Source organism: Grammomys surdaster, unplaced genomic scaffold, assembly GCF_004785775.1.
Source record: "Grammomys surdaster isolate TR1022 unplaced genomic scaffold, NIH_TR_1.0 372, whole genome shotgun sequence".
NCBI lineage: Eukaryota > Metazoa > Chordata > Mammalia > Rodentia > Muridae > Grammomys > Grammomys surdaster.
The window spans coordinates 10,322,122-10,343,293 of NW_021604791.1; the positions used below are offsets into that span (position 1 = coordinate 10,322,122).

Sequence of the window (21,172 nt, forward strand, 5' to 3'; positions counted from 1 at the left end):
GAGAGGGGAAGAGGGGGAGGGGAGGGGGAGAGGGAGAGGGAGAGGGGAAGAGGGGGAGGGGGAGGGGGAGAGAGAGGGAGAGCCCTTTTCTTCATTAGCTACTCTTTTAAATTTTGGTTTTGCTCCATGCTATTTCCTCTTCCAAAAACTTCATTGGCTTTGTTGTGTACCAAACTTCTGAAATGACAGGTCTCGTGATTTGGGGTGATTTTTGTGATTCTTCCAACATTAACAGTACTAGCCTACGTACATGCCATACTGTCAGATTTGGTTTTTCTTTCTTTTGTTAAAAGTTTATTGCTATTAATACATGTATGGTGTGAACTTTGTCCTCTCTTTCCACCTTTATGTGGGTCCCAGAGACTGCAGGGAGTCAGGCGCGGTAGCAAGTGCCTTGACCTCTGAGCTATCCCACTGGCCCGCCAGTATTGCACCTCTTTCCTCTCTTCACTTCTCAGGAAACTACACAGAGCTGTGTTGAGATAGCAAATAGTCAATGAAAGCTGGGAAGAAAAAAACCACCAAACAAACAAACAAACAAACAAAAATAACCAAACCAAAACCAAGCCAAAAACCAACCCAAAACTGATAACAAGGTACAGGTTAGATTGTATACTATCTGCAGGTTATTTTTAACAAAATTACAATTAATTTTAACGTGATCATTTAGGCATAAGGTATAGGCTTACACAAGAAGACAAGCTGTTACACACAGTGTTGACTACTTACTGTAATGGATCAAATCTATGCAATCAGTGTCCAGGGGACTTCATGTGCTGCACTCTAAGTGTTTGACTGAAGTGTTGACTTACCTGTATTAGTAGTATAAAATGGGTATGTGATAAAGGAAGGAAAAGAAAGCAAACTCCCCACTCCTGCAAAGCTTACAGAGTACTGAGCCAATGGGCCATTTGCCTGTGAACATAGACATGTGTGTGTAACGGGAAGTGGGTATCTAGGGCTTGCCTCTGTTTTTCAGCTACTATGATAACCACAGACTGAGTTGTTCATAAGCAGGGGAAGTGAGGTTTCATAACTGTGGAGGTCAAGGAGCAAATAAAGGTTTGGGGTTCTTTCCTTTTTGTGGAGGTGGAGAGGGGAGATGGTCTCCAGGCTTCGTGTAGTCTGTGTTTGCTCGTGATCAGAAAAACGTACTGATTTTGAAGAAAACCTTTTTTGCGATGCTCCAGGGTCATGATTTATATGCTATAGTTTAGATTTTAAGTAGCCCTCAAGGTTCATGTGTCAAAGGACGGAACCCTTGGGTGAGACTGGTGGAAGATGGAGGAATGTTTAAGAAGTGAGACCTAGTGGGGGAGGTTTTAGGTCACTGGAGTTTTCGTGAAGGAGACTGTCCATTCTGACAGCTTCTCTTTGATTCTTGGTCTGAGGTAAGTAATTTTGCACTGCTGCGAGCTCCTGAATGTTACCATCTGCTACTCTCGCCAAAGAACTAAAAGCAATGGCTCAATCTCGTCATGAACTGGAGCCATGAGCCAAAGTAAACCTTTTCTCCTATAAGTTGATTGTCTCAGGTATTACTTGTTATAGTAACAGAAGGATGACAAACATGTACTTGTATAAAAAAAAGCACACTAAATATTAAAATGTATTATGATTACTTTCTCTGATACTTAATATAAGTTTGTTTTTATTACATATATATAATATATATATAATCATATATATATTATATATATATACTGGGTTAAAGGATCATGGGGAAGCAGACTATTTTATGATTTTGCTGACTCTACTCTTGACTGAGATTTTTACTTTGCAGTAGATACTTTATACATTTTCTATGGACTGTAAAGACTGTGATAATGATCATGAGAATAATAATTCCCTTGGTTAAAAACTGTTTCTTCCAAAGAAAGTATTGAGGGTTTCTCCCTACAGTGATAACAATTGGCTTATGGATTTGGCAACCCATCTGTTTTTGAGAGGCATACATACCAACAGTGTTGTGTCCTCTCTGTAATGATTTTTTTACGGGAATTACAGCTTGCTTCTGATCCTGGGATGATAATAACTATTTCCTTAATAGTTCCCTTGACAGTTTTGACTTTCCAGACTGATGAGTCTGGGGGAAGATGAGAGGATTATTTTCACCATGCCAGCGTTTCATTTTGAGGCAGGGTCTCACTTTCTAGGCCAGGCTGGCTTCTAACCCGTGGTCGTTCTTCTGCCCCAGCCCCCTGCGTGTTAGGAGTATAGGTGTGAACCACCACATCTGGCTTAGCGTTGTCTGTGTGTTTATCTCAGTCTCTGAACTTGGGTTGTATAGTCGTATTATTAACTTATATTTGTATAATTTTTCAAACCTTCAAGCTTTATGCAATTTTCATTAGCTTTCCGCCGACAGCCATTACAATAGACATGGAGGCATCACCCCTGTTTTGCAGAAAGGGAGGAGCCCAGGGCTCGGAAAGATCTCGGCTGAGGCTCCGTAGTAATTTTCTGAAGCCGGTGGTTAGAAACCACATACTTGATAAGTAGATGATTACTGTTCCAGGTGGTAGAGCCCTCCCTGCTGTGGAGCAGGCAAAACCTGCTCTGGTTCTACATAGTAACAGCATCTTGATATCGCGGCAGTAAGAAGCAAACAGCTCTGCAATTAAATAAGGAGAAGGGGAAGGCTGGAAGCTGTGCCTAATTGGTTGTTGGGTATTTACTCCGCCAGAACGTATTCTTTTCTCAGTGGAACTTCACTCTCTTTGGCCAACAAATATCGATTGCATTAGTAAAAACAAAACAAAACAAAACAAAACAAAACAACAAAACAAAACAAAACAAAACAAAACAAAACAAAACAAACACCATTATTTTAAGTGAGAGCGCAGGGTTGGAAGGATTGCTCAGAGGTTAAGAGCATTGGCCACTCTTCCAGGAGAACCAAGTTTGATCCCTAGAGCCACAAAGGTGGCTCACAAGCATCTGTAACTCCAGTTCAAGGGAATCTGACGACCTCTTCTGGCCTCCACAGGTACTACATGCATGCGACGCCCCAATATGCATGTAGGCAAAACAGTCATACATACATAAAGAAAAGAGGTTTGCAGCCCCATAGGAGGAACAACAATATGAACCAACCCCCACCCCCAGAGCTCCCAGAAACTAAACCACGAACCAAAGAGTACACATGGAGCGACCCATGGCTCCAGCTACATATGTAGCAGAGGAAGGCCTGTAGGACATCAATGGGAGGAGAGGCGCTTGGTCCTGTGAAGGCTCGATGTCCCAGTGTAGGCGAATGCCAGGGCAGGGAGACGGGAGTGGGTGGTGGGTGGGTAGGGGAACACCCTCATAGAAGCAGAGGGAGGGAAGATGGGATAGGGTTTTTTTTTTGGGGGGGGGGGAACCAGGAAAGGGGATAACATTTGAAATGTAAATAAAGAAAATATCTAATAAAAATTTTTCAAAAAAAATTAAAAATAAAACAAAGGTGCTTATACAAATGCCTTTTGCTGTTAAACAGACTCTCCTTTGTGAAATATTTTCCCCATCAAACAAAAATATATTAAAATCCTGAGGATTCCATGATGTAATATAACATGAGTTAACATTGAGGTGCTTATCCTTTCTCTCTGTCTGTATCGTTTTAATAAAATGCTATTCATACAGATATTGCTTTAGATTCTGCTTTTTTCTACCCTATAGTGTATTTATTCATATTTTAAAATGCTCTTGAAGTAATATAAGAGAAAATCCAACTGGGACAGTGGACCAAGGGCATGAATATATAAGTAACATAAAAGTGTCGTAAGTTCTCATAAGCACCAGAGCGTGTTCAACTTTATTAGTACACACAGTCAGAAGCTTCACTACCAAAACTTCCTCTTATCAAATGGAGGAAAACTAAATTTGACAGTCTCAAGCATTGGTCAAAAGAAAGTGGCAAGCTTGTATTGGGCTAGCCACATGTCTAATGAGATCATGGCAGCCACGTGGTTGGCTTTAATAAACAGAGCTAGAACTAGCAATTCTGTTCCTGGACTTACATGTTACGCACATTCTCAAAGCTTTGTGTATGGAGACATCCAAAACAATATTTACCACAAGCAAAATTTGCAGCAAGTTATTTGCATAGCAAAAATCATAATAGTAAAATAATTGCAAACAAATTTCCATTACCAAAATAGAAAAGGGAACAAAATGTGAAGTTCTGATAAAACTACAACATTAACACAAAATATTATGAAACAGCTCTGCGTCTATTGGCATAGGTAATTTTCAAAGTACAACCTCAAGTAGAAAAAAGGCAACTTTCACAGTTATGTAGAGAGAAAGATACCATGCTTGCTAGTTAGATGCTTAAAATGTCAGAGAGACCTGGAAGCAAACAGACAATTTATAGTAGTGGCTGCATCTAGGGAGGAGTATAAGAGAGACGATGAGAGTAGGACTGGGAATACACACACACACACACACACACACACACTCAAACACATACACATGCATACACATACACACACATACACGCACACACAAACACACACGCATGCATGTGCATGCATATCCATAGATAAAAATAAATATTTAAAAAGAAGATTAATTAGGGAATAGTTTGTAGACTGACTGGGGGAACATGAGATTAATCTTGAGTAAGCACCTTAAAAAACTTCGTCAAAGGGCAGTTGTGAAAACCATCCGACAGATCGGAATGGAAGTTCAAGTGAGAACGGAAGTCGAGGCACAATTCTTGTACGAGTCGACTGTTTGAGACTTGATGGAAGATAATGGCAAGGAAAGGGTCAAAGATAAGCCATCCCAGGTTTACTAAGTCTGTTGGGTAAAGGCACAGAGTGTGTGAGGAGAGGCAGTGAGAACGGAGGTTCTTGCAATACTCAGAGTAGGTGAGCGAGTGAGATGTGGTACCGGAACTGAGCGGGTGGTTAACTTAGGGCTGAGAGGGGAGAGTGTGTGGTGGGTTAAATTGACTGCCACTTTGTGGATCTAGAACCACCTAGGAAGCGAACTCTAGGGCATGTCTGTGAGATTATTAATTGAGATGGGAAGCCCTGCTTTGACTGGGAACCACATTATTCCCTGAACTTAAGTCCTGGACTAAATGAAAAGGAGAAAGTACCACTATTGCACTTTATTTTGAGGCTAACTAACCAGTATGGAACTGGACTCATGGACCACTCAATAGGGGTAATTCAGGCCTGATAATGGAACCCTAGCCAACTCTCTGGGGCGAGGGAGGTCATGGGCCCTAGAAGGGAACCTAACCATGCCACTTGCCTAAACCAGGGCAATTTCTTTTCTTTGGTTTCTTTGAGACAGGGTTTCCATGGTAATGGCCCCATGTCTGTCCTAGAAATTGCTTTGTAGACCAGGCTAGTTTTGCTTTGTAGACCAGTCTCACAGAGATCTGCCTTCCTCTTCCCCCCTGAGTACTGGCATTAAAGGTATGTGCTACCATATCTGGCTTAAGTGTAACTTCTAACTGCGTTTGGAGTACTTAAACTTATGTCCACAGATAAGTGTAGCTTTCAAGCTTCAGATGGACTATAGTAATAGTTCTCAGCCTGTGCTTTGTGACTCTTTTGGGGGTCGCATATCGGATACCTTGCATATCACATATTTACATTACAGCTCATAACAGTAGCAAAATTACAGTTATGAAGTAACAATGAAATAATTTTATAGTTGGGGGTCACCCCAACATGGGGCATTGTGTTAAAGGGTCACAGCAGGAAGGTTGAGAACCACTGGACTACGCGATGCACCTCACAGAATGCTTCAGCTCTTAGGCATTCTGTAAACACTTCTTTTCTTATTTTCTCTGTCTCTCAGACTAAAAGTCCAGACATGGAAGGCAACATCCAGTTCTTCCTCTTGTGTTGGTCCTCATACCATCCATGGCTGTCACACCAGGTGGAAAAACTCTAATGATTCCTCAGGGTCATTTTTTTCCTGAAGCAATTACAAATGCTTTGCCTCAAGTCTGAAGAATTGATGATATACAGAATCAAAGCACCAACTGAACCACTTAGAAAGGCCAGTGCTATCCTGCCCAGGATTGCTTGCTCTGTCTTACGCTGCCCCTCCATGACTCAATCCCGCTTTGGATGGACTATGGCAATGGTTCTCAACCTGTGGTTTGTGATTCTTCTGGGAGATATGATGCATATATATGCAGATACCCTGCATTCCATATATTTACATTATAATCATAGCAGTAGCAAAATTACAGTTACACCCTCATCTTTTCCCATGGGGATCTGATCTTCTACTTCTTGCCCTGTGCACCCTATGAGCTCCTTGGTTCTACTACATGTTCATCAAATCATTAGACACATGGGACACCCATGTCCTTCTGGCTAAGTGTCCCTGCCATTGTGGTATTCTCAACAGCTATGAAGTATGTTATTGTCTTTCTCCACCCTGGGAACCTTCTCGTCATTTCCACCATGGTCACGCAAGCCCTCGACTCAAAGATGCTTCACACGCTCACTGGGCATCCTCGATTCCCAGCTTCCCTCTTGGAGCTCTGTCTGTTCTTCTCATTAGACTTGTCTATCACACCTGTTGATAGAGTTGTCCCCTTGACTTCTATTCTTCTGTCATGTTTTCATTTTCTGGCATCTCCTTCTCAAAGCCTAGATCATGCCATTTTCCATTTAAGTATCATAGAAAATTCTTATTCCATTTGGATGACTGTATTGACTCCGGCCACCCTGCCTAGCACAGTGTAAGTTGATGTGCAACCTAGGATTTTCCCAACACCCTCCTTTTCCTGCTCTTTCTCATTGGAACCAGAGGGCTGTGAGACAAAGACCCTAGCATCCCATCACCGCCTGCTCTACCACTGTGTCATTTGGTGCCTACTGATATCTTATAATCTTTCCATTGCTTACTGCTCTGGCTATCTCCTGTCACCTATGGAAGGAAGCTCTTGTGTACTTTTGTCTCTCCCTGTGTTATCATTACATTGTAAAATGGGCAGTGTTTCACTTAGAAAACCCCAACCTTCACCTTCCTTTGGAAAATAAGGAACTCATATAGTAGTTATATCCTCTCTCTCTCTCTCTCTCTCTCTCTCTCTGACTTTCACTGTCTATCTGTCTGTCTGTCTATCTGTCTGTCTGTCTCTCTCCTCCCATACACCATACACTACTTCCACCATCTGTGTGTACCTGTTGTGGTTTCTGAATGCATATCATTTTTTTTATAATAGTTGTTTTTGTACCTACTAAGTCTCATACCTAGAATCCCGTTTGTATCAGTGTTCAAGGTTTTGTCCAAGAATGCTCTAGATTTGGTCCTTTCAGGCATTTTTTCCTCAGGTTCTCTGAAGAGGAGTGAGTGTATCTCTTCTTGGTTCTTCTAACGTTTCTGGACTGACTCATTTCTGTATGGGCACGATGCTGTTGCTCCTCTGTGTTTCCAAGTGTGCTCTCTGGAGATGAATGCCACCTTTGCCAGTTATGTGTATGTAGCCTCTGCATCATCCACTGCAGAATTCCAGCAGGAGCTCAGTGTGTGTGGGGCAAAAGGCAGGTGGTGAGTCAGGGTAATGAGTGACCTGGATGGGCCTTCACTGTGGACTGGCCTTGTATAATCTGAGTGCTTTATATTAAGTCATTGTTCCTGCATCATGACCTGTGATGGTTGGTTTTTGTCAAATTGACATAAATCTAGATATATCTAAGAAGAAGGTATCTCAACCAAGGAATTGGCTCCATCAGTTGGACGTGGCCATGTCCGTGGGACAATTTTTAATTGCTGATTGATATGGAAGAGCCCAGCTCCCTATAGGCAGCGCTACCCCTGAGCTGGTGGACATCCTAGGTGCTGTAAGAAAGCACCCTGAGTAAGCCATAAGAGCAAGCCAGTAAGCAGCACTCCCCCCATGTACCAGTCCTGAAGTGAGTTCTAGGCCTGACTTTCTGGGCTGATGAGACTGCAAATTACAAGATGAAATAAAATCTTTCCTCCCCAACCTGCCTTTGTTCGTGGTGTTTTATCACAGCAAAAGAAGTTAGCTGAGACCATTTCCTAATAATGTCTTATCCTCTACATCTCTGACTCAGTGACATCACCATGTTCCTGGATAAACAATTGTACCGGGTTTTATAGAGTTCTGACCAGTTACTAAGACCTGAATATTTTATCGGTGAAGGAGCCAGTGTGGCTCAAGTTGAATGATTTCTTGGGAATGGAAGATGGAAGTGGAGTCTGGGGTGAATGTCAGGGTTTTAAAACAACTTCTATACATGTAGAATAGATGACCAATGTTAGAGGTCAAGTCGAGACTCTGTAGCAAGAATTAATGGTGCAAATACTATACTTTCCTGTATGAGCTACCAGACTGACCTTTGTAAAGATCACATAGATGATGTCATTCTCTTCCTTAAACTCTTCAGAGATTCCTCATTTCCTTTGGGAAGAAAAATGATTCCTATCTCAACAAAGTACCCTTCCTTTCACATCCTGTTCTTCAGGACCTCTCTAGGTGTGGAAATTAGATCAGACCAATTTCTATGATCCGGTTGGTCTCCCTCTTACATCTTTTAGTTACAAGTGCCCGTTTCCACTTGAAAACCCTTACCTACGTGTGCCCCTTAATTTTCCATTTACTTTCACCGTTCCTCTGTTGATCCCATCACCTACTGATGAATGAGGGAGGCTTGAAAACAACTTGACATTGATCAGATGTGTGTGTGTGTGTGAGTGTGTATGTGTGTGTTTAACATTTTAGTACGTAGGTATAAACTATAGCTTTTACGTTGATCATTTCATCCTTGAAAATGTTACATTTATTAATTTGTCCTATTTCTTGGAGATTCTTTAGGCTTCTCTTTATATATTATTTTGTCATTTGCAAATAAGAGAGTTTTTATTCCTCTTCATTATTATTAGAATGTCATTTCTTTCTTTTCCACATTATTACAAGTTCTAAAACCTCTAATAAGATATAAAGTAATGCTAGCACACTGTTAAAACTTTGATACTGGGGGAAATGTTCAGTCTTCCATGAAGCTCTTCATCAGAACGAAGCTTTGGCTGTTTTCCATTCTGTATGCTTTCAGACATTGACTGAACCTACTTTTGTTATGATTTTGTTTTAAGATTGTGAGTAATATTCTAATTATATAGAACATCATGTTTCATCCTGACATTTGATATGTGTATACACATGCAGTTTTGATCATATTTGTTCACCTGTGCCTTCCTTTTATACCTAATTTGTTCAGGGATTTTTATCAAGGATGTTGACTTTTAAAAAATGCCTCCTGTGCATCAACTGAGATGATCACATTAGCCTTTGTCCTGATACTATTGGTGTGATGTACGTGTTTATTGGTTTTAGATGATTGAACCACCTTGGCACTCCTAGGAAAATCTCCACTTGGCTGGTTATGATGAGCAAACTTCCTGATGTGCTCTGGATTCTGGATTCAGCATGCTGTTATTTTCTTAGGATTTCTGCTTCTCTGTTTACCAATGGCACTGGCTTGGCCTGTTCTTTATATGTTGTGTTCTTATCTGATTTGGCTAACAAGGTAATTCTAGCCTTCTAGAAAGCGTTTGGAAAAATTCCTTCCTCTTTTGTTTGAATAAGTCAAAGAAATCTGACACTAATTCTTCATTAAATGACGGATCTTGTTTATTTGCCCTAGGCTTTTCTTTGATGGGAGTCTTTTTATTATTGATTACATATCAGTACTTGATAGTGATATGTTTAAGTTTTCTGTTTCTTCATGACTTTATCTTCATAAGATGTGTGCATCTATAAACTTTTCCATCGCTTCTAGGCTATCATATTTGTTACTATGTACTCTTGTGACAACCTGTGAGACCTTTCACATTTCTGTAACATCAGTTATAATGTCACTTTGATTTTATTCATTAGATTTAGTCATCCTTTTTGCTTATCAGGTTTGCTTCTTTTTTAGAAGAGCAAGCTCCTTTGCTATCTTCTGTCATTTTAGTCTCTATTTCTTTTATTTTGACTTTGGCCTTTATCATTTCTTTCCTTTTACTAATCTTGAATTTGTCTTGTACTTGCTTGTCTAGTTCCTTGAGAACAGTGTAAGGAGTGAGGGATTCCTCTAGAGCCTCAGTTCCCACCCTTCCTAGTGCTGCAACCCTTTAACGCAGTTCCTTCTGTTGTGTGACCCCCCAACCATAAAATGATTCTTGTTGCTACATCATAACTGTAAGTTTGCTACAGTTATGAATCATAATGTAAATATCTATGTTTTCTGATGGTCGTAAGTAACCCCCATGAAAGTGTCACTGTAATTCCCAAAGGAGTCATGGCCCACAGGTTGAAAACCACTGTAGTGAAAAGTTGTTCACTGAAGGCCTTCCTGTCTCTCTGACATGCACCAACTGCGTGAGTTTTGCTGTTAGTTTTCCCTTCTCTGTGTCCCATAGAACTCGGGATGCCATGCTGCACTTTTGTTTCAAGAAAAATGAAAATTTCCCACTAATTTTTTTTTCCATTCAGCTATCGGTTATCTGAAAGTAAGTTGCTTGTTTTCTGTATATTTACATAACTTCCAAACTGTCTCTAGTAACTGATTTCTACTTTTAGTGCACTGCAGTCCAGTCAGGTACTTAATATGATTTGGTTTGTGGCTTGTCTTGGAGAATGTTTCATATACTGATGAGGAAAATGTATATTTGGCAGCTATTGGACAGAAAGTTCCATAGAAGTCTATCTAGTCCTTTTGTTCTGGGATATGGTTTCTTCTATTTATTTTTTCATTTTAAGTGTTTTCACTTTAAAAATTAAGTTAAAAATTAAATTTAAAAATTAATTTAGTCTTAGACCATCTCATATGTGTATATAATACATTCTGATCACACTCGCCCTCACACATCTCTGACACCTTTCCCATCCCCAACAGTCCTCTTACCAACAGGTACCTCATGGTCATATCTTCTTGTCTTTGTTTTATAGCCACAGTGTTTAAGAAGGTTATCCATAGTGTGTAAGTAAGGAGCGCGGATAACTCAGATGTGACTATCTCTAAGGACAAACACTCCTCAGCTTTCAGCAGCAGTTAGCTGCCAATAGCTCCTTGGCCAGCTGAGGGGCCCTATGATCCCCGGCCCCAACCATAACTGAATGTTGACTGGCCCAGTCTTGTGCTAGCCCAAAGAAACAACCACATCCTGGCCAGAAGACACCAGTTTCTAACCCTCTTCTCTATTGTCTACCTCTTACCTTCTTCCTGCCCCCTCTTCTGTGATGTTTGAAAGGGTGATATGGATGCCCAGTTAAAGGCTGGCCACTCAACAGTCACAGATTCCCAGTACCTTAACTAACCGTCAGTCTTTGCATTAACCATTGTTCACTGAAAAGAAGTTTCCCTAACAAAGCTGAGAGTAGAACTACTCTTATCATTTTTAGGAGGCTGTTTAACAACGTACCCACATAGCAAAACAGAATCGGTAGGTTTACCCTTAGGGTTTACAGTCTCCCCAGACCTGGGCTTATGGACAGATTTACAGTACCGGACATGAGCTCTCTCCTATAGAGTGGGCTTCATAGCCAATCAGATTGATGGTGGTGACATCCAGAACAATCATTTATACCAGTGGGCCTGGGAAATTGGTATTGTAGCAGGTAAGACCCAGAGCTAGGGATGACAGCTGATGAGTTTTCTTCCTCAGCCGCTTGCATATCAACTTCTATTCTGTAAAATCTGGGAGCAGGAGGGAGCTTCCTGCTCAGCTTTGTCATGGTCTTTCTGTGTCAAAATCCAAAGTATGTGTTATCTTCAACTAAAACATTCTGCTGTCTATCTCTTGTGATAGACAAAGAAGAGTGGCAATAAACTATTATTTTGGGACCTCCTTGACCAATAGCTCAGAGGGAAGAAACCCAAACCTGGTATTGCTGCTTCTGTTTTAATAACGCATGGCCTCTCAGACTCTATGTGCTTTGTATTAAGAACCAAGGCTGCAGTGAAGCTTCCTAAAGCAACTGGGCTGCCAGAAGCACCTCACGTTCATGACGTTTTGGATTGTGAACTAACTTTTGGTCACACTGAGAATCTTTTCAGAGTTACCAAAAATTTTGTAACCCTTACATTCAGTTGTGTTACCCTCAAGTGGGGTTGGAACTTACCATTTAAAATGCTTCTTCACACCTAGCCTCACAGAGACCTAAAGTCAGGGAGATATGGGCGGGGGGACATCAATGTTCTCAGAATAGAAGGGGAGGGGGAAGGAGAGAAGGGAGGTGGGAGGTGGTGACTGGGAAGGGGTCAGTGAGAGTTAAAAGTTAGGGTCTTGGGTAAATTGTAACATCACTGTGTCTTTGCTGATCACCTGTTTAGGATACAATGTAATGCCGCTATTTCTCTGTTGTTTGTCATGGATCGTCTATTATGTTTCAGTCATTATTTTGTATACTCTTGTTCTTCTATATGCCACTGTTATGGTTGTGTTGTGAGTAATGGTTATTGTATTGCATAAAACTATTACTGTATTGGCGTCTCTTACTCCAGTTATATTTCTCTCTGCTTCTTGTTGAGTATCTCATCACAACAATGAGTAAGGGAGCTAATATACCTCCTGTGGGGACTTTTTGTTACAATTTTAATTCAACCCAGTATATTTTGGAGCTCAAAAGTTTGATTTTTAAAAATTGTTTCTATCTCTTAATTTTCTGAACATATTGAAGTATTTTTCAGTGTTTGCTTCAAACTCATTGCGTTTCCTAAAAACCATTACATTAAATTCTCTTTTTAAGCGTTCCCTCATGCTGCATATTATCTGGCTAGTTTCCAACACCTTGGTGAGTGAGGACAAGGTTCTTGTTTGCATAGACTTTGTCTGAGCTTAAAGGATTGGGTACCATAGTCTTTCTAACTTAGCTCTGTGCTAAGCTTGGGTTTGCTGGCCTGTGTGTTCAGGAAGAATGAGAAGAATACTTAGAAAGAGTCGTCTGTTGCCATAGCAACTCTCTGGTGCCAGGGCGAGTGTAGACAGTGTGCTCATAGTTACCGGCCTGTGATCTGACACGAGATCTGATTTTCTCCAGGAACAGTTACCATAGGTGAAGCTGTTTCAGTTCCTGTTTGACCTGTATCAATGCTACAAGTGCACCTGTACCACACTCAGGGCTTACGACACATCAAGAGCAGAACAATGACACACACGCACACATGCAAGTATATATAAATAAAACCTGCTACAACCACTTTTGTTTGTATTTACATGGCTTCAAGGCTGATCACTCTTCACTGGGCAGCCCATAAGGGTGCTCATCCCTGGGAGAGGACAATTCTCCTTCTCTCATCAGCCAATAGTTGCCTGTAGTTCTTTGTCTTGGGGGGGAGTGCACCATGAGAATCTCCCCCTTTCATGTTAACATGTCCACTGATATTGTTTATGCAGCCATTTCTAGGAAAGACTATCTCACAGCATCTTTAGTGCTATTCTGGTTCTTAAAATCTTTCTTCCTCCTTATCTGTGGTGATGTTCTCTGAGCTAAAGGTAAAGGAGCCGTGATTTACATGGAGCCGTTGTAGTTGGTCTCTCCACTATGCATTGTGTCCAGTTACATACACATAAAAAAATTTAAAACTTGCTAGAATATTCTAACTATTATGCTTGATAGTTTTGGATAAGATTTCCCAATGAGCTTGCATAGCCAAGGGACCAGGGACCTCAGTACATGTGAATTAAGAGGAAGACACAAAGATTTTGTTCTGGGAACAAGAATGTGTGATAAATTCTTCTCTCAAGAATTACTGAAGTCACCACAGAGGGGATGGGCAATTGGTTTTTGATCAGCAAATAGGATTCTTTTTGGGAAAACAATGAAGAATTCCTGCAACAGGGGACTGGAGAGGTGACTCAGTCAGTAAGAACACTTTTTGCGCCTGCAGAGGACCTGGGTTCAGGTTCCAGCATCCAAATGGTAGCTAACAATGGTCTGTAACTTCCGTTCCAGGGGGTTTTATACCCATTTCTGACTTCTGCATGCTCCTACACATACATGGTGCACACACACACACACACACACACTAAATAAAACACTATTAAAACAGAATGTGTTATGGGAGCAGCATGATCATGAAGATAAACACGCCTACTCAGTACACTGACAGATGTACACTACAGAGGAATGACCATAGCTGATTTTAGAGACCTCATGATGTTTTTCCAGAGAGATTAACTCTATAGATGACTGAACATTTCTAAGATGGAGGGAGGGCATTTCTGCATCACTGTTATCTTTACTTGTGTGTGTGTGTGCTTAGTGTGTATATGTGTATGTGTGTGTGCACAGGAGGTGCAAGAGCATGTATGTGTGAGGACAGAGGTTGACACTGGGTGTCTTCCTTAGTTACTCTCTGCTCATAGAATCTGCCTGTTGTCGATCCAGGGATCCTCCTGTCTCTGCCTGGCCAGCACTGGCATTGTAAGTAAGCATCAACACACACAGCCTTATGTGGGCTCTGGGGATGAAATTCAGGTCCTCATGGTTGTATATGGAAAGCACATAATAACTGAGCCTTATGCTGGCCTAACTTCACCTTTCTTTAAATTTCTTCTCATGCTTGTGAACATAGAACATACATTGTAGTGATTCTTTTGGTCTTCCAGTAAATGATCTATAGGTATATTAAAGGATACAATATTCTCATTGTCTTGAAAGTTTAGACTAATACCAAACTGTGCAGTAAGTTCTAGAAGCTGTTCTGCACATCTTCAAAGTGTAGCAGAAAGGTCTTGGTCATTAACATTCTATTTTATTTTGTCTGTGTGTATATATATATATATATACACACACACACACACACACACATATGTGTGTGTGTGTGTGTGTGCATGTGTATGTACATACGTGTGGAGGCCAAAGGTCCATGTCAGGTGCCTTTCTTGATCTCCCTTCACATTATATTTTGAGGCACAGTCTCTCTTCTGAGTTCATTAATTTGGCCAGTCTAGCTAGCCAGTTGCTAGGGGATCCGAGCCTCCGGTGTTCTGGAATCTCAGGCAGGTTGCTAAGTCTGCCTGGCATTTCCATAGGTTTCAGGAGTCTAACCCAGGTCGTCATGCTAACATGGCAAGTTCGTTACCTATTTACTGAGCCCCTTCCCCAGACCCAGCCTTACTCTCTTATATTCTCCAGATAATACAATCTGGACAATGCTGGTCTCCTTCTCTTGAACTTCTCCATCATCCTTCTTGTTCTCCTTGGCATCCTCCTCCATCTCTTCCAGTATTCTCATTTTGACAAAGTTTTACAGCATTCTGTGTACTCACGAACAAGAAAACAAATTTTCCATGTTTTAGAAATGAGACGGCACACTGAGTCTTCCCTGCCCCTCCTCTTCTTCTCAGCTTTAATCTAAGGGACTAGGACCTAATGGTCATTGCAAGGTTTGGGGCAATAGGCTCCAGACTGAGTTCTAAGCATGCTTCCAAAATGGCATTGCCAACCTGGCCTGCAGAGGAAATCCTTCCTCTCTCTGCTTGAAGGTTAGTGAGATCCTTGCCACTGAAGCTGTGGCACTGACAGGAACATGTCCCATGAACCGTGAGCCTGAGCCCAAGGAGCCATCTCTACTGTAGCCAGAGCCAAGTGTCTCCCCATTCTCACCATTCTCCCACCACCCCAGTGTAAACCTAATGCCATGTGATTGACTGGCCAGGGATTTCGGCCTTAGTAAACGTCAGCGGTCCCTTGCCTATTCTTTCTGACTGTCATAACAAGGTGGAAAAATGCTTTTTGGTTTGTTTTAAATTCCAGTTCTGCTTTCCAAGTATCATAGATGCATATACGACTGTTTAATCCTCTATGACACTGAGAATATGAACTACCCAGGCATCTGGGAGATGAAGATATTTTTGGTTCATTCTGTCTCTGTGGACCAAAAACCACACTACAGGAAGAGAGAACTGGATGCTGTGGGCTGTCTGCCATATTTAACACCTGAACAACCATTTAAAAATCATTGCAAATTCACCAGATCTTTGTAACTTCTGATGAAAAGTTTTGTGAGCATATTTTTTTAAAATGTAAGAGCAAGATTTGGGCCTGGGAATAGAACTCAGTGGTAGAGCACATGTCTAACCTGTTCTCAACATCAAAGGAACAGCAACACCATGTTCTCACCACAGAAAACAAACCAGGATTTGTTCGATGAGTAACTGTTTCTCAAATGTCTATTATATACCAAGCACTCTGCCTTTGTTACGGAGGTTTCTACAAAGGTTAGAGCGTAGCTTTTTTTTTTTTTTTTTTTTGGTTTTTTGGTTTTTTGAGACAGGGTTTCTCTGTGTAGTCCAGGCTGTCCCGGAACTCACTCTGTAGACCAGGATGGCCTCGAACTCAGAAATCCGCCTGCCTCTGCCTCCCAAGTGCTGGGATTAAAGGCGTGCGCCACCACCGCCGGCTAGAGCGTAGCTTTGAGGATAAAATGCACCGTGATTTTACAGGAGGGAACTGGTTAAATGTGAACACACTTTGGTAGCAGAGATGGGATGATGCACTTAACACTGTTAAAGGTAAGGAATCCTTGGACTGGCTTTAAGAGATGGGCTGCAGCTATCTAGGCTCAGTCCCAGGAGTGCGTGTGCAAAAGAACAGAGGCGTGGGCCAGCGTGGCTCGCTGAAGAAGCACAGTTGGAACACTTTTCTCCTCAGTCAGGCTCTGGTGTCTCAGCATAGCCGCTATAGTGTGAAATGTGATTATCTATGTAAGCACAGAAATTCTTCTCATTAGTAGGACTTATGTCTTCTCAGATATTAAACTAACCATGAAGACAAATATTATCAATACGTGGCACTCCTTTGTAAACATTCCCAATGTGATTGTACCGGCTATCGAGAAGGAGATCCGACGGATGGAAAACGGAGCGTGCAGGTGGGTCTACGCACCTTCTCATGGATTATTAACACAAACACAATTTCTTGGTCACTTATCTAGGTTTGATTTCAAGCATGTAATTTGTAACTTTAAAATGTGTAACCTATTTGATTTAGTCAACTTATTTATACTTTGGGATAGTATAACTTGTTCATCACACGAAATTATGGTGTGTAGTTTTTTGAAACACCTATTAAGAGGCCATGACAAATACTTCTTTACTATTAAGTAGGATGTTTCCCCATGGGAAATATAAAATCTAAACAGATGACATTGGTATACATAAGTGTGAAAAAGTACATAGGATATGAAATCTAATAATATATTGTAATAGTGTAATTTAAAATAGTTACCCATAAATGAATAGTGTATGTGTGTGTGCAAACACATGCTCTCTCTCTCTCTGTCTCTCTCTCTCTGTCTGTGTGTGTGTGACAGAATTTTCTTTTAATGGAGGGAAATAACAGAAGCGACAGTTCATTCACATGTATTAAATGACCCAAAATTAGATACTAACTTTCTTTTGGACAAACATTGACCTCTACCACTGCATCAAATAATAGTGATGGGGGGGATCTAGAAAGTGTATCTGAATCTTCGCTGGGCACACACTCTATAGAATGCTATGCTCCTACCTCACTCTGATTGAGCATGTGCTGTGGATTAGCCTGAGAAGGGATGGAAAGTGATGGGTGGTGGGTGATGGGGTGATAGGTGCTCACCTTGATGACAAGCGGTGCTCTTCTGAGCTGTTAAAACATGAATTCTACTCACCTCTGCTTCCCTTTGGATGGCAGCTCATTTTCTGATGATGACAATGGCTCTCTGTCTGAAGAATCAGGGAATGAGGACTCTCTCTTTAGAAGCAACTCATACAGAAGTCGAGGACCATCACAGAGGTGAGCAGGGGCATCTACCTTCCAGAATGTGTCTTTTAAACATCACTTGGATGGGAAACCTTCAATTCCTTCTAGACAGTGGGCTTGACAAATGCTCTTTCCGTTGGAATACCATGCAAGATCTCACAAGGGCCTTGCTATTTCTGTTCTTTACCTTTGCCCTGTCTTGGAAAATTGTGAATGTCTAATAATTCACAGTTACACAGTTCCCAGTCATAACTATATTCCATCATGTTCCCTGAGATTAATGTCTGTTTCTCAGAAACTTTGTACCCCAATGCCTATCTTGACCTGAGCCTGCAGGAATAAGAAATCCAAACAGCAAGATGTTAAGCATGATGACCTGAGAAGGGAAATAAACATGAAAAACAAAGAAGACAAAAGCAGTAGCTGGGACCAGAAAGTCTTGCAATAGTCCATGACTATGCCTAGCAAGCTTATTAAGAAGAACAGCATTACATATCTGTAGGAGGAAAATAGCCAAGGTCAGTAGAGAGCTAAATCAGACAGCATTGGCAAAGAGAACACAGGATACTTCAGACAGAGCTGCCCTAGGACTGATAACCACAGCCCAGGGGGACAGCCCAGGGGGACAGCCCAGGGAGACAGCCCAGGGGGACATCAAGTCCTCAGAAACCACAACCTTGACTCCTTCAAGGCACTAACTCCAGTCTCTGACTACCCTTACTGGACAAAGACACAGAATAAAGTTCCATTTGTCTTTTCATCAGGACCTCTTAGAAAGTCTTGGGTGTGTTTGACTTCCCACACTCCCTTGATCTCTGGCTTCTCTTGAATGCATCCTTCAGGGTTCTGAAATAACTACATACAAGAGGGTAGGCTATCATTCTCAAAACTGCTATATCCAGTAGAGCCCACTCCCAGGAGATATAGTGTGGGATTAGGAGAGGGAAGCTTAATACCTATAAGGGTAAATAAAGCAGTCACAGTCAGATATGGAGCCTGGAGGGCATTGAAGGAATGCGGTATGCTGAGAATCAGGGTTTACAATTCTATGCAGTATTATTTTCATTTTCGTTATCTTCTTCTTCTTTTAGTTTATTTCCATTGACTAATTCTGGCTTTCCACTCTATATTTTTAACACTCTTCTTTCCCATCTTTCTGTCTTCTCTGACTATCTGAGGTCAGTGGCATCTGTCTTGGGTCACTCAAGGCCAAGGATAATGATCAGGTTTTTTTGGGTATGAACCTTGACCAATAAGCGTTTACTAACCGATTTGGTTCAATGCACCCCTTTCTGGCAAGCTGTGCTTCACAGAGGTTTTGTATTTTTAAATAGTCATCTGGGCAATGTTATGTAGTGAACAGAAAACTGCAAGTTGTTTTGTCTTTTAAAGACAATTTGTTTACGATGAACATGGTGGCCATTGTGACCCCCTGTATACTTTTCCTTCTCCAGGGAGCAGTACTTGCCAGGGACAATGGCTCTTTTCAATGTTAACAACAGCAGCAACAAAGAGCAGTAAGTACATCTACAGAAGGAAATTAAAGCAAGTAAAAAACTAGCAGTATCTAAACTAGAGATATAGCTAATACTTAGCACGTGAAATAATTTAACAGAGATGACGTTCTATTATTTTGCTAATTTATATCTTGAAAATGCACCTGTCCCTATTCAAAGTAATATGTATATATTTAATTCATTTACTTCGATATATGTTTTTTAAAATGTCTGTGTTACACATGCTATTGCCCATCTTTACGACAACAGAAGTCATGAATCCCTGAATAATGAACCTTGGGTCACATTCTCCAGGAGGCAGCCTCTGACATAGAGAGAGTGTGCACATTTATTGGATGTGCCCTTCAGAGTGATACCTGGAAGGGAGTTAGGGATGGAAGAACTGGGCAGAGGGAGATGCTGAACGTCAGAGAATAGGTTTGATCTTATGGGAGTTTGGGGCACGGATGTGCTTTCAAGCTGAGGTCATCCTCAGGTAACAGAGCTGGGCCTTTGCATCACACAGATATTCAATAAGAGCAGCTCTACGAAGCTGGGAGATAAATTTTAAAATGCTGATTGTCATCACCCAGGCCTTCTTTCCAAGGGATAGGAGAAAGTGTGTAGTCAGAAGCCAAGTCTTGGTGTGTGGAGACTAAGTGCCTGAGAGCCATATGTCACTGTAACCTTGCAGCCCACCTGTGCCCTGCTCAGACACACTTTTAGATAGGAAATTATGGGCTGCTCACTCTAAGGGTTTGAGATGCTCTTTTGTCCCAGAGAAGTGTATAAGAGGACGGTCAATGGAATGTAGAAAGGTCTCTGACAACTTTAGATGCTTTTGAGGTTTACACAGAAATTCCTTATCTGCTTTTATTCATTCTACAGCCCCCTCACCACTGTGAAGCACTTCTTCTGGTCTAGGAAAATGCAGCCTTATCTGGGCACCATGTTTTCCTTTGGACATGGTTACTAGACATGTACATTCATTATCAAAGACAGGCTGGGGAGACTCCAGAGAATACCGTAATGTGATTCTCAACCTTCCTAACACTGCAACCCTTTACTACAGTTCCTCACATTGTAATCACCAACCATAAAATTACTTTCATTGGTGCCTCATAACTGTAATTTTGCTGCTATTATGAGTTGTTTAAATACCTGATGTGCAGGATGTCTGATATGCCACCCCTGTGGAAGGATCCTTTGACACCCCCCCCAAAGGGGGTGTGACCCACATGTGAACCACTGCCATAAAAGGTCATGTGCCTGTCAGATAGCTTTCTACTTTTTCATTGCATAACAGCAGTGCTACCTACCTTTGATGATCAGGATCATAAACATTACAGTCTGGTGAGTCTTCTTTGCTAATTCGTTTCTTGGAATGAGGTGTCCAAAGTGGCCAGAGGACAGTCCTAGATTAATGTTTAATAGGACTGTAACTGTGCCCTTTGGCCGAAGTATAGATCCCCTCTCATGAAATGAGAATCTCTAGAACCACAGAACCTAGGTGTGCAGGGATGAGACGTGTACTTTCCCTATGTAAAGTTCCCCAATTAAACACCTTAGTTCCTAGACCTGTGTATTCTATCTATGTATAGGCATAGAGCACCACCTAATGACCATTCATGTATGTATACACGCATGTATACAGTATCCCAAATCATAGTCAACTCACCTTCAAGGAGCCTGCACTCTCTGGCAGCATTTCAGTGCCTTCTGAAGCTCACTCACTCCATACCTGTAACATGTCAGAAACTTCTGAGTGGAGCAACATACGATAGGACTATCGGATTTTAAACTCAGTATCTGGGCTGGCTAGTTGTATGTCAACTTGACATAAGCTACAGTCACTTAGAAATAAGGGAGCTTCAGTTGAAAAAAAAAAAAACACCTCCACAAGACTGGCCTGTAGGCAAGCCTGTAGGCAAGCCTGTAGGCAAGCCTGTAGGCA

At 41.4% G+C, this 21,172-nt stretch overlaps 1 protein-coding gene across 1 annotated transcript in view; it reads left to right on the top strand.

Moving 5' to 3' along the window:
* Positions 1-21,172, top strand: part of Cnga1 (cyclic nucleotide gated channel alpha 1) — a 39,530-nt gene that overhangs the window by 8,074 nt on the left and 10,284 nt on the right. The window contains exons 3-5 of the mRNA XM_028780774.1: positions 16,733-16,853; positions 17,654-17,755; positions 19,177-19,239. Coding sequence (XP_028636607.1) covers positions 16,747-16,853; positions 17,654-17,755; positions 19,177-19,239 — 272 coding nt within the window. The 5' untranslated portion in view covers positions 16,733-16,746. The remainder of the gene's footprint in view (positions 1-16,732; positions 16,854-17,653; positions 17,756-19,176; positions 19,240-21,172) is intronic.